This window comes from Capricornis sumatraensis, chromosome 17 (genome assembly GCF_032405125.1).
Source record: "Capricornis sumatraensis isolate serow.1 chromosome 17, serow.2, whole genome shotgun sequence".
NCBI lineage: Eukaryota > Metazoa > Chordata > Mammalia > Artiodactyla > Bovidae > Capricornis > Capricornis sumatraensis.
The window spans coordinates 70,239,265-70,251,562 of record NC_091085.1 but is presented as its reverse complement, the minus strand read 5'-3'; the positions used below and the strand labels follow the sequence as shown (position 1 = coordinate 70,251,562).

At 54.7% G+C, this 12,298-nt stretch overlaps 1 protein-coding gene across 1 annotated transcript in view; it reads right to left on the bottom strand.

Annotated features, from left to right (window-relative positions):
• Positions 1 to 2,097: 2,097 nt before the first annotated feature.
• Positions 2,098 to 12,298, bottom strand: part of TRPV4 (transient receptor potential cation channel subfamily V member 4) — a 37,790-nt gene continuing 27,589 nt past the window's right edge. The window contains exons 8-16 of the mRNA XM_068989694.1: positions 11,014 to 11,172; positions 10,708 to 10,800; positions 10,391 to 10,464; positions 9,110 to 9,275; positions 8,805 to 8,871; positions 6,692 to 7,008; positions 5,271 to 5,398; positions 2,963 to 3,084; positions 2,098 to 2,255 (exon numbers count right to left, since the gene is read on the bottom strand). Coding sequence (XP_068845795.1) covers positions 2,098 to 2,255; positions 2,963 to 3,084; positions 5,271 to 5,398; positions 6,692 to 7,008; positions 8,805 to 8,871; positions 9,110 to 9,275; positions 10,391 to 10,464; positions 10,708 to 10,800; positions 11,014 to 11,172 — 1,284 coding nt within the window. The remainder of the gene's footprint in view (positions 2,256 to 2,962; positions 3,085 to 5,270; positions 5,399 to 6,691; positions 7,009 to 8,804; positions 8,872 to 9,109; positions 9,276 to 10,390; positions 10,465 to 10,707; positions 10,801 to 11,013; positions 11,173 to 12,298) is intronic.

Sequence of the window (12,298 nt, the reverse complement as noted above, 5' to 3'; positions counted from 1 at the left end):
TCAGCGCCCATTTTACAGATGAGGACACTGAGTCTCAAGAGTTTAGGAACTACCTACCATTTCGCAGAAGCCTTGGCTCAGCCAGGGAGGGTATCCCATGCCCCAGGATAGGACTGGCTCAGGCATGACAATGTGACCCACGTCCATCCAAACAGAATGGCTCTTGGGACCTCCATTAAGAATGGCGGGGGGCTTCTCTGGTGGCTCAGTGGTAAAGAATCTGCCTGCCAATGCCAGAGACACGGGTTCCATTCCTGTCCGGGAAGATCCCACATGCCGCAGAGCAACTAAGCCCGTGCGCCACAGCTACTGCGCTCTAGGGCCCGTGTGCCGCAACCACTAAAGCCCAAGGGCTAAAGCCCGTGCTCCGCAACCAGAGTAGCCCCCACTAACCACAACCTGAGAAAAGCCTGTGCGGCAACAAATACCCAGCAGAGCTGAAGATAAAGAAATAAAATTATTAAAAAAAGAAAAAAGGAATGCTGGAATGAGGAAGCAAGTAGCCTTGGGAGAAGCTGGGTCATCCGTGGACCTCAAGGGCAGCCCATCAGCCCTTGGAAGCCAATGCAAAGGGAGACGGAAAGAACCGGTCTGTGGGAAGGCTGGCGCCCCCCACCCAGCCACCCTCAGTGGTAATACGAGTCTCCCCTTCATTCTCCGCTTCATTGCGATAGCTGAAGAGACTCCCATCCTTCAAGTAATTGACATCCTTCTAACAGACAGGGAACAGAGAAGTGACCTATTGCCACTGTTTGGGCAGAGGGTGCAAAGCCGGGCCTTCAGACCCCACGCCCTGTGTGTCTCCCACTGCAGCTGTCCTTGGCCAGGTCCTCCAGAGTCCAGAGCTCTTCTCAACTGAAGCTTCAGATGGGACCTAAGACGGGGTCCAAGCCAGGACCGGGGACCTGGGAGGTCAGAGGGGAACCGGCTGGCTGCGGATCCATCCAGGGTGGAGCAGCAGGATCGGGTATTTGGAGGGCCCCTTCTCATGCCCGGAGGCTTGGAGCTGCCCCGGGGCTGGATCAGCAGTGGGGTGTGACCTGGGGAGAATGGCGGCCCTCGGAAGGGAAGCTCCGGCTCATGTGCATGGCTCCGCTGGTGCGTGGTCTCAACCAAAGGTTCTCTCTCGACTCCAGTGGGCCCCGCTGTCCTTACTGGGGCTGCTCTCCCCCTCACCATCACCCCACTGGACACCGGATGGCTCACCCACCTCCGTGGCTATCGTCTCCGCCTCTGCTCTGCCCCTCCCAGCTGCTTGCCTACTCCCCTGGAACCCGCATCACTCGGCCATGACGAGCTTTACCATCTCCCCACTGGCATCATTTTTCCCCACCAACGTCTTCACCTCTCCCAGCACCTCTGGAGACTTAACTGTTTCCCTTCATCTCCACCTCCCCATCACACCCCAAGCTCACCCCCATCTCTCAGTCACCACCGCCCTCCGAGTCCAGGCCCTCCAACCATCACCCTGAATACGGCCTTGGTTGTAACTCCTGCCCTGCCTTCTTATCCCCACCCTACCCCCAAGCACAGAGTTATTTCTTTGCTCACTGGTCTCCCCGCTGTCTTCCCCCCATGCCTGCTACCACTGCCCTCACCATATTCCCAACTGTCTCCACCATCAATGAACATTTATTGAGCACCGACAATCCCAGACCTACCCAAGGCCCGGCCCCTCATCAGAGCCCCTGCACTTCAGCCCAGGGTGGCCTGTGCAGCCGGCCCTGCACCTGGGAAGGGGTCCTGGGGCCCAGGCCAGGCTCCGGTTCCGGGCTGGGGGTTGGGCCACTTTCCTGAGAGCAGAGCAAATAAATAAATGAAGAGGCAGGGGGCTGAGTCCTGGTGGGCGGAGACCCTGGTGTCCCTTACTGTGACTCCATGGGAGTGAGACAGGCGACCAGGCGTCCCGTGCCCGGGCTAGGGGGGCAGGAGCCTGGAGACCAGAGGGTCCTGGGGCCTCCCCGGCATCTGCCCGGCCCTCACCTCTGGGGGTCGAAGGAGGGTACGAGGCGGGGCACACCCCGATGGGCGGCACCTCTGAAATGCAGCTGGACTGGAAATGGGCGGCGGAGGGGACCCTGCTCCTGCCCGCAGGCCCTAGAGCGGGGCGTCGTCAGTCCTCCACTTGGGGGGGTAACTCTGCTGGTGGCCGTCGCAGCTGGGGTTCCCCACGTGGTCCAGAGGAACCACCACCTCGTCCGGGTTGGAGTTCTTGTTGAGCTCCACCACGCGGGGCACCACCGAGGACCAGCGATCTGTAGTGAGAGCGGCGGAGGGCGGGGTGAGGGTGGCCAGAGAGCGCATGCGCCTGTGCATCGCGTGCTTTTGGGGTCCCGCGCACTCAGCAGGGGTCGAAAGGAAAAGGAAAGTGAAGTCGCTCAGTTGTGTCCAACTGTTTGAGACCCCACGGACTGCAGCCTACCAGGTTCCTCCGTCCTCGGGATTTTCCAGGCAAGAGTACTGGAGTGGGTTGCCATTTCCTTCTCCAGGGGAATCTTCCCGACGCAGAGATGGAAGCCGGGTCTCCCGCATTGGAGGTAGACACTTTACTGTCTGAGCCACCAGGGAAGTCAGTGCTCTAAAGGGGGAGGTATATTATCCCCGTTTTACAGAGGTGGCAACTGGGGCTCAGAGAGGTCATGGAGCCCGCCGTGGAACACACAGGAGTAAAATGAAAGAATCAGGATTCAAGCCCGGGTCAGGAGGCCTGCGAGCCGAGGGCCTCCCGACTGTGCTCGGCTGAGTGGAAGCGAGAGCCCAGGCTTTCACTGGCAGCAGAGGAAGCTCGGCGGCCAGCCCAGCACACCCTCCCATTCTACAGACGTGAATACTGAGTCCCAGGGAAGGGACAGGACTGCTCCAAACAAAACGGTGCTGAGGATGACCAGGGCTCCCCGTCTGCGCCCCTCAGTCTCCCCCACACCTCCCCTGACCACCGCCCCCCTGCCCCGCCCCAACTCACCCCTCCGGAGGCGGCCCACGGTGTGCGAGAAGCCGTAGTACTGGTAGTTCTCGTTCTTGCCGGGGTCCTCGTTAATGATGCCCAAGTTCTGGTTCCAGTGAGACCAGTTCACCTCGTCCACCCTGGTGGGGCCACCGCAGACAGAGGGTCAAGGAGAGCCCCCCACCCCCAGCCCAGAGACAGCACCCCTTCCCCACCCCCAGGCAGCCTCCAAGCTCCAGCCTTCCAGCACACCCTCCTACATTTTTTTATTCTTTAAAAAAAATTCTTTTTAAAGTTATTTATTTATTTATTTGGCTGCACCAGGTCTTAGTTACAGCACTTGGGATCTAGTTCCCCAACCAGGGATTGAACCCAGGTCCCTGCACTGGGAGCGTAGAGTCTTTGCCACTAGACCACCAGGAAAGTCCTTGTTTTTTTGTTTAAATTTCTGATAATATATATAGACAGATAGATAAAACATAAATTTGCTATTTCACTTTCTCTTTTTTTTTTTTTTTTTCGGCCTCTATTCTTGACTTGCAGGATCTTAGTTCCCTACCCAGGGATGGAACCCTGGACCCGCCAGTGAAAGCTCAGAGTCCTAACCACTGGACCACCAGGGAAGTCCCTCACCCACTTTAGAGTGTACAATTCAGTGGCATTAAATACATTCCTAAGATTGTGCAGCCATCACCACTACCTAGTTCCAAAACCTTTTCATCACCCCAAACAGAAACTCTGTGCGCATTAAGCAGTTACCCCCCATCCCCCTCCCCACCAGCCCCCGCAACCTCTGCTCTACTTTCTGTCTCTATGGATTTATCTATGCCAGACATTCTGTGTTAAGTAGAATTATTCAGTACGTGGCCTCTGTGTCTGGCTGCTTTCACTTAGCATCAGGTTTTCAAGATCCATCCACGATGTAGCCTGCATCAGCACTACATTCCTTTTCGTGGCTAAATAGTATCGCATTCCCTGAAAAGACATTTGTATGGCTATATATCCTTCATCTGTGGATGGACATCCTCTTTCTTGATATTCTCACTCTTATTATTGAGACACCCTCATAAAGTCAGGTTATAGGGCCCAAATGGGCTCGAGATAATTTTTACTGTTTTAAAATATTTATTTGGCTGCATTGGGTCTTAGTTGTGGCACGTGGGATATGTGATCTTCATTGCAGCATGCTGGGTCTTTAGTTGTGGCATGCAGGATCTTGTTCCTGGACCAGGGATCCAACCTGGGCCCCCTGCATTGGGAATGAGGAGTCTTAGCCACTGGACCACCAGGGAAGTCCCAATTTTTACTTTCTAAAATTATCTTTAAGCTATTTTTATTCAATTTCTGTTCTGGGGTGGGGGGCAACTGCTATGGGTCAGGACCCAGCAAGGAAGATACATCCTTTGCTCCCATTTTACTGATGAGGAAACGGAAGCTTGTTGAACTATTTGTCCAAGGTCACAAAGGTGTTAAATCACAGTCAAGACTTGAACTTTGGATCCAAAACAGGGCTGTGCAGTGGGGGCTGTCATAGTGGAAACTGACTTGCCTGATTCCAAGCATGATGCTGATGCTCCATCCTGGCAACCACGTTACAAAGAATGAGTCCTCCCAGGGGTTCCTCCTAAGAAGCTGGTATTCCCCATGCATCTGGGTAACATCCCAAATCCCGGAAGCTGCTGATAACTCAGTTTCTCCATTTCAATCAAAGCCCTGAGGGGACTTCCCTGGGGGTCCAGTGGCTAAGTCTGCACTCCCTATGCAGGGGGCCTGGTCAGGAAACTAGATCCCACATGTAGCAACTAAGAGTTTGCATGCCACAACTAAAGATCCTGCAAGCTACAACTGAGGGATCGAAGATCCTGCAGGCCACAACTAAGACCCAGGGCAGTCAAATAAAATTTTATCTATCTATTTAATTTTTTTTTAATAAATATTTTTTTTTAATCGAAGCCCTGAAACCCGTTCTATTGTATCACCAATAGAGGGTGGTGCCATGGGGTAAGCATTGCCTCTGAGTCTGCTTCTTCCAGCAAAGGAGAGAGCAGTAACACCGGCTGCTTCGGGTTGTCTGCCCCAATGTGCGTTGGGGGCTGGCCGGGCACATCTCACGTGCCAACCCATCTAATACATACAGCTGGCCAAGAGAGTGATGCTATCATTGTCCCCATTTCACAGATGAAAAAACCAAGGCTGAGAACTGAACCCACAGGATCAGCCAGTGGAACCGAGCTCCAGTCAGGCCCCTGGGGGCCTCAATGGCTCAGAAGTGGCAATGGGTAGAAAACATAAGGAGGCCCGGTGGTCTCACCCAACCCAGCCTCACCTGAAGCACCACCTGCGGTCTGGAGTGCCGTCCGAGCTCTTGCCCACGGTCACCATCTCCCCAGAGCGGAAGGCCTTCCTCAGGAACACGGGGAAGGAGCGCTCAATGTCCAGGATGGTGGTGGCCCACTGTGGGGAGAGAGGGTGGGCAGGCGGCAGGTGAGCTGCGCCCGGCCTTGCCTAACTGTTCTTAAGGCAGGAATGGCACAGAGAACCAGGCTTTCTCGCTCCCACTACCCCTTCATTAAAGACTCAAATACCCACAGGCGCCTGGCCGGAGAAAATGAAGGAAGGGTCAGCAGCCCGTGCCCCAGAACACCAGGCGTCCCCTCAGTGCTGGGCATCCCCAAGGAGGGGTGGGGACTGGGGCAGACCAGGGGGTGCAGGAGACCCCCACCCCGTGTGAAGGGGGCAGCCACCTCTCATCCATCCAGGAATGTGGGCCTGCCTTGCCAGGCTTCCAACTTTTCAAGAAAGGCCAGAAATCTGGATTTTTCTATGAAATCTCTCAATTAAAATTTTTTTGCATTAAGTTTTTAAAAAATATATAGTGATGCGGAAAACAAATAAATCTTTGCTGGTCAAATCTAGTCCACAGGCTGCGAGTTGGCATGTTATGAGTTACATCCAGCGGGGAAACTGAGGCCCCGGGGGAGGAAGCGGTAGGGATAAAGGGTAAGAGCAGGTCCGATGGGCCCCTGAGACCCAGACCTGGGGGGAGGACCTTGTGGAGTTGTTTTTCCTCACTGTGCCATTTCCTGAAAATGTGCCAAGTCATGGTAAGTGTGGGTGCTGCCTTCCCGGGCCTCATGGTAAGGCTGTTTATCGGGAACCCAGGTTCTTGAACTGCCTGCAGCCAGGCAGGCCATGACACCCTCCCCCCAGGCCCTCTGCTCCCTAACCTTGCACAGAAACCTGTGGGAAACAAAGACAGCAGCTCCCCAGTGCATCCGCACCCAACACATCTGCTTGGGGTAGGAGGTGGGCAGGGGGTGTGGGGAGCCCCTCTGATGAGGACGCTGGTGCTTCCCGGTTCTGGGGTGGCCCCTGCTCCCATGCCAGCCTGGTGTCTTGGGCCCGGCTAGGGCACGGAAGCTGCCCCCAGGCTCCATGCCGAACCCCCACTGAAATGTGAGGCTCTCTGAGCATTTCTGGTGCCCAGAGCGCTTCCTCCCTGGAGCCAGGGGGATTGCATCCCATGAATGGGACCGCAAGGGAAGCTGAGCTGTTGGTCAGGCAAGAAGCCACCAGAAATGCGCTAGGTGGCTCCAGGAAACAGACCTTCAGGCTTCATCCGTGCCCATTAAACAGACAGGGAAGTGGAGGAGGAACGGGGTGGTGCGGCTCGCCCAGGGCGCCAGGCCGAGGAGGTGCAGCAGGCCAGGCGGCCCCGGGGCAGAGCGGCCGGCGGGCCGGGCTCACCTGCAGCTTCCAGATGTGCTTGCTCTCCTTGGACACCTGGCCCACCGTCTCCCCCATGAGGGCGATGAGCATGTTAAGGAGCAGCACGAACGTGAGGATGATGTACGTGACCAGCAGGATGATGAAGACCACGGGGTACTTGGTGCTGCTCAGCATCTCCAGGTCGCCCATGCCGATGGTGAGCTTGAAGAGGTCCAGGAGGAAGGTGCTGAAGGTCTCGCTGTCGCGGCACGAGGGGTAGGTGGGCACCGTGCAGTTGGCGTGGTCCTCATCGCACACCTTCAAGTTGGCACACGGGTTCAGGAGCGAGACCAGGGCTGTGGGAGGGACGGCAGTGACGGTCACAGAGGGTGAGAGGTGGGGAGGCCCCTTCCCATTTGATGGAGGGGAACACTGAGGCCTGGGGAGCGCAGGGAGGCTGGCCCAAGGTCACCCAGAGTGGAAGCCAAGCCAGTGGTTGAATCTGGGTCCTCCTGCATGCAAAGCCTTTGCTCTTTCCACAAATTCTTGTTAACAAGGAAGAGGGTCCCAGGACTCAGTCTAGTGGTTCTCAACCGAGGATAATTTGTCCCCCAGGGCACCTTTGGCAGGTTTAGAGACATTTTTGGTGTCACAAGTGGAGAAGGGACACTACAGGCACCTATTGGGTCAACAACAGGGATGCTGCTGAACATGCCACCATGTACCGGACAGTCCCCCCCACGGAGAACTGACCCCAAATGTCAACAGTGCCAAGGCTAGGAGAACCTCACTGAGCTGTTAGAGGTCTTGGGAGTCTGGGATGCCAGCATTCCAGGGGCAGACTCACTCTCGTGTTCCTGTTTCCCAGCTCACAGCAGCACAGAAAGGAAGGGAGGAAGGTGAAACCAGGTACCAGCCTTGACTGCCCCCAGAGCTGTGCTCACTAAGGCCATCACCCCCTCCAGACATCAGCTAACTGTGGTGCTCATCCCTTCCCATGAAGCCCAGATGAAGCCTCCAAGTCCTGCTCCCTTTCGGATCCTGGGCATCGGATGGCCAGTCACCCGCCCCTTGGGGACCAGCGCAACAGCTTGATTACCTTCCCCAACTCTGGTCCCGCCCCCATGGCCTATGCCACTGAGGTCCCAAGGCATCGTGACATCAAGGATACAGCCTAGTAGAGGCATTGTAGCTCCTGCCACCAAGAGGGTAGAGTCTATTTCCACACTCTTTGATTTTTACTCTTTATATTTTTTGGCTGTTCACACGATATATGGGATCTTAGTTCCCAGACCAGGGATCGAAGCCAGGTCCCCTGTAGTGGAAGCACTGAGTCTTAACAACTGGACCACCAGGGAATCCCCCTGTTTCCCCACTCTTTGAATCAGGCTGAGCCTTGCTTTGGCCAATAAAGTGAGAGAAAGAGTGACGCTGTGCTAGTCAGTGACCTCAAACACTTCTGCTCACATCTGGGAACCCTCAGACCACCATGTGACCAAGTCCAAGCTAGCTGGCTAGAGATGAGTGACCCCGAGGAAGACAGCAAAGTCACCCCCAATGGAGGCCAGCCCTAGCTACACTAGTCATCTGCAGCCAATCCACCAGCAAACACAGACATGGGAGCCCAAATCTGGCCCAGGTCAGCACAAGCACCCAGCAGACCCATGGACTTGAGCATAATAATAAATGGTGGCTGTTTGGGGGTCTTCCCTGGCTGTTAAGACTCCATGTTTCCACTTTAGGGGGCACAGGTTCAATCCCTGGTTGGGGAACTAAGATCCCACATGCTGCAGGACACAGCCAAAAATAAAAAGGGTGGTTGTTTAAAGTCACTAAGTTTTGGGGCAGCTTCTTTTGCCACAGTAGCTAAGATGACAGTTTTACTGTTTCCTAGCTTTTGATCTTGGGCACGTTATTTAACCTTACTTAATCTAAGCCTCAGTTTCCTTAATTGTAAAGATCCTAAGAAACGCACTTCCCTTATAGACTTGTTGGGAGGATTAAACGAGGCAGGGATGTGAGAGGACTTGGCTCAATGCCAACCACACGATGAGAACCCTACAAACGCTGGATATTCTCCTCCGTACACCATGGCGGCTGCTCCAGCCCCGGTGCCACCCCTGCCAGGCCCGCCTGGGCACCCAGGGCTCACCTGACGCATAGCCGATCATGAACAGCAAGTAGACCAGCAGGAAGCGGAAAAGGTCTTTGAAGAGGATCTAGACCCCCCGGTGGGGACAGGAGGCAGAGATGAGATACGTGGTTTCTCGCTTTCCCAGCTCCTCATCCCACACCTTCTCTGCAGCTCCACCCTGCCCCACCCCATGTCCAGGCCCTGCCCGCTGCCCCCACACCGCCCCACAGCCTCAGGGCCAGCGGTACTGTCTGCGCTCATGTGGTGTGTGTAGCTCCCTCCAAGGACACACAAAAGTCCAGGGGGAACCGCCTGCCCCGTACCTTCTGGATCATGATGCTATAGGTCCCTGTCAGCTTCAGCCCGCGGGTGAAGTAAAGGGCGTTCATCCAGCCCAGGACCAAGGCAAAGACCATGACGGCCAGGTACGCCTCGATCCCCGCCAGGTAGAGGGCCGCTGAGACAATCACCAGCACGGAGTAGATGAAGCTACAGGGCGGCAGAGACCACGAGAGGAGCCAGAGGGGAGGGGGGGAAATGAGACCCTGGACGGGGAGGCAGGACCCCAAGCCCTCTAGGTACTAGGACATCCCGACGACACCCAGAAGAGAGACCATGAGACCACGTGGCTTCACGGGGTTCCCCAGCATCCTGATAACCAGAATCCTCAGTTAACTGGCAACCGGGCTTCCCTGGTGGCCCAGTGGTTAAGAAGGCGCCTGCCAATGCAGGGGTTCAGTCCCTGGTCCAGGAAGATGCCACGGGGCAATTAAGCCTGTGTGCCACCACTTCTGGGCCCGTGCGCCACAACAAGAGAAGCCATCGCAAGGAGAAGCCCGCACACCACAGTAGAGGGTAGCCCCTGCTCACCGCAGCCAGAGAGAGCCTGCGTGCAGCAACGAAGACCCAGTGCAGCCAAACAAATAAATAAATAATTACTTTAAAAAGTAATTGGCAACTGACATGTGTGTAGCTGTCCTGGGGCCCTACCAGATCCCAAAGTGATGTCCTTTGGAGTTGCTAGAGGAAGATTCAGTAGTTCTCAGTGGAGATTTTGTGGCTAAGTGAAATTTTTGTTTTTTTGTGCTACCATGTGACATGTGAGATCCTAGTTCCCTGGCCAGGGATCAAACCTGTGCCCCCTGCAGTGGAAGCATGGAGTCCTACCCCAGAATTTTCATTGTTCTCTAACTCTGGCAAAAAGGGAAAATACGTAACACACAGGCCACAATCCATCCTGTGCCCCAGGCAGACATCATTAATCAATCCCAGCACTCTTTCCCACTGAACACAGACACAGCCTTAAGATTCTTAACATGGGCACTCCTGGCAGGCATCAGCAATCAATCACAAGCGTAAGAGGTTAAATTTATTTTTACCCACGGTGCATATAGTGATAACTCTCTAGCAACCAGAATCTTGCTTTAACCAGAGGACTCTTTTACTTGACAATGGCCTGACTTTGGGCTACAGTAGCTGATCAGGCTGGGTGAGTTCACTCCTAATAAGAGTCACACACACCCCCTACCACCAAACCTCAAGGATGTCCCTCCCAACTCCACCTTCCTCACCCAGAAGCTACCACCCCAGGGACCTCTACTCACTAGAGTAGCTGGAAAGAGCCGTCAATGAAGAGAGAGTTCACTCCAGGGCATTTCTTCATGAACAAGTCTTTGATCTGGAGGAGGGGAGGAGGCGGGTGAGAGAGGTGGAGTCAGAAGAAGCCTGGAGAGGTGGAGGGGGACTTCCCTGAAGGTCCAGTGGTTAAGACTAACTCGGCGCTCCCAATGCCGGGGGCATGGGTCTGAGCCCTGGTGGGGGAAGCTCCCCGTGCTGTGGGGTGAGGCCAAACATTAAACAGATTAAAGAGGTGGAGAGAGAGGAGGGTCCAGGCAGGGTAAGGCTGGGGCCAAGTGCTCACGTTGGTGAAGAAGAACAGGATCCCAGTGAAGAGCGTGATGATCTCGCCGGCCAGCCTCAGGTAGTCCACCGTGGTGCGGTAAGGGTATGGCGGCTGGGAGGGGCAAAGGGCCTGCAAGTCCTCACCCAGCCCCTCCAAATCCAGATGACCCCCGACAGCCCAGCCTCTGGGTCCGCGGAGCCTCCCCCCTTACCCCTCCTCCCCCGGGCGTGGGGGCGCCTTCCCACCCTGTTCCAAGCCTTCTCCAGCCCCTCCCACAGGGGGCCCAGCTGCGCCCCAGCTCCCGCCACACTCGCAGCCACTCACAGTGCCCTCGAGAGGCTGGTAGTAGGCAGTGAGGGTAAAGATGACCATGGCACACAGATAGGAGACCACGTTGATGTAGAAGGAGACGGCCCCGAACTTCCGCCACTTGTCCCGCAGGAGTTCGTTGATGGGCTCCACGGCCAGCATCTCATGGCGGTTCTGTGGGGGAGCAGGGTGGGCAGGGCGTGGGCAGGCTGACTCCAGTACGCCTTCCCCCAGCCTCTGCCCCAAGAGCTCTTTCTCCTCCTGATCCATTCTTCAGACACCCCGACTTCTGGGCTCAGCATTTGAGGCCCTGCCCAGTTCTGTCCCAACTTACCCTTCCAGCCTGTTCTAGACACATAGAACCCAGAGCTAGAAAGCTCCTGAAAGAACATCTTTCAGGATGTTTGAGTGGTCCCCAAACTCTAATCAGTGGATGTTCCAAGGTGCTGGCACCAAAATCACCTATGGAGCTTATTAAAAAACATAAATCCCTGGGGACTTTCCTGGCAGTCCAGTAGTTTAGACTCCTAACTCCCAAGGCAGGGGGCATGAACGTTCCTGCATGCTGCAGCCAAAAAATTTTTAGTGCAAATAAATAAATAAACCCCTGGGTTTCAACCTCAGACATTCTGATTCAGGAAGTGGAAACTGGGAAATTTAGCCCCAGGATGATAAATACTTGACTCACCACAATTTTCCAAGTCTGAACCCAGGACAGACAGCAATAATTGAGTCCCCCACAATAGTTCTCTATACACTTTCCTGGGCAGACACTACCAATCAATCAGAGTTTGCAGCAGAGATGCTAAAACTTACCACCACCCCCAGTTTAAATCAGGTTGATCACTGATTTGAAAGATGAGAAAAGTGAGCTCCGGTATGAGAAGGCATCTGCCCAAACTCACAGAGCCAGGGCTAGAAGGAAGACCTTCTGTATGCAGGCCCTGGGGCTTTCTGCCCCATTTGTGCAGATCCTGACTCTTTAAGGACTTGAGTTTCTTTATCATCAAGGATATGTGCAATGATGTAGCCACAAAAATGCCACTGCAATGTTATTCCTGACAGTTAAGTGTCGAAACAAACTCAAGTGACCAAGAATAGAGGAATGGTTAATTAGAATGTGGTACATTTCCACGCAGCAATGATACTGCAGAAGAATACTTAATGGTACAGAACGATGTTCATAAAATACTGCTAAGTTAAAAAGAGAGCTTTTAAAAACTTCATATAACAAATGCTAATGATAATAGCTGACACATAATGTTTACCCTGCGCCCGGCTATTCATCTGGTCCTCCCAG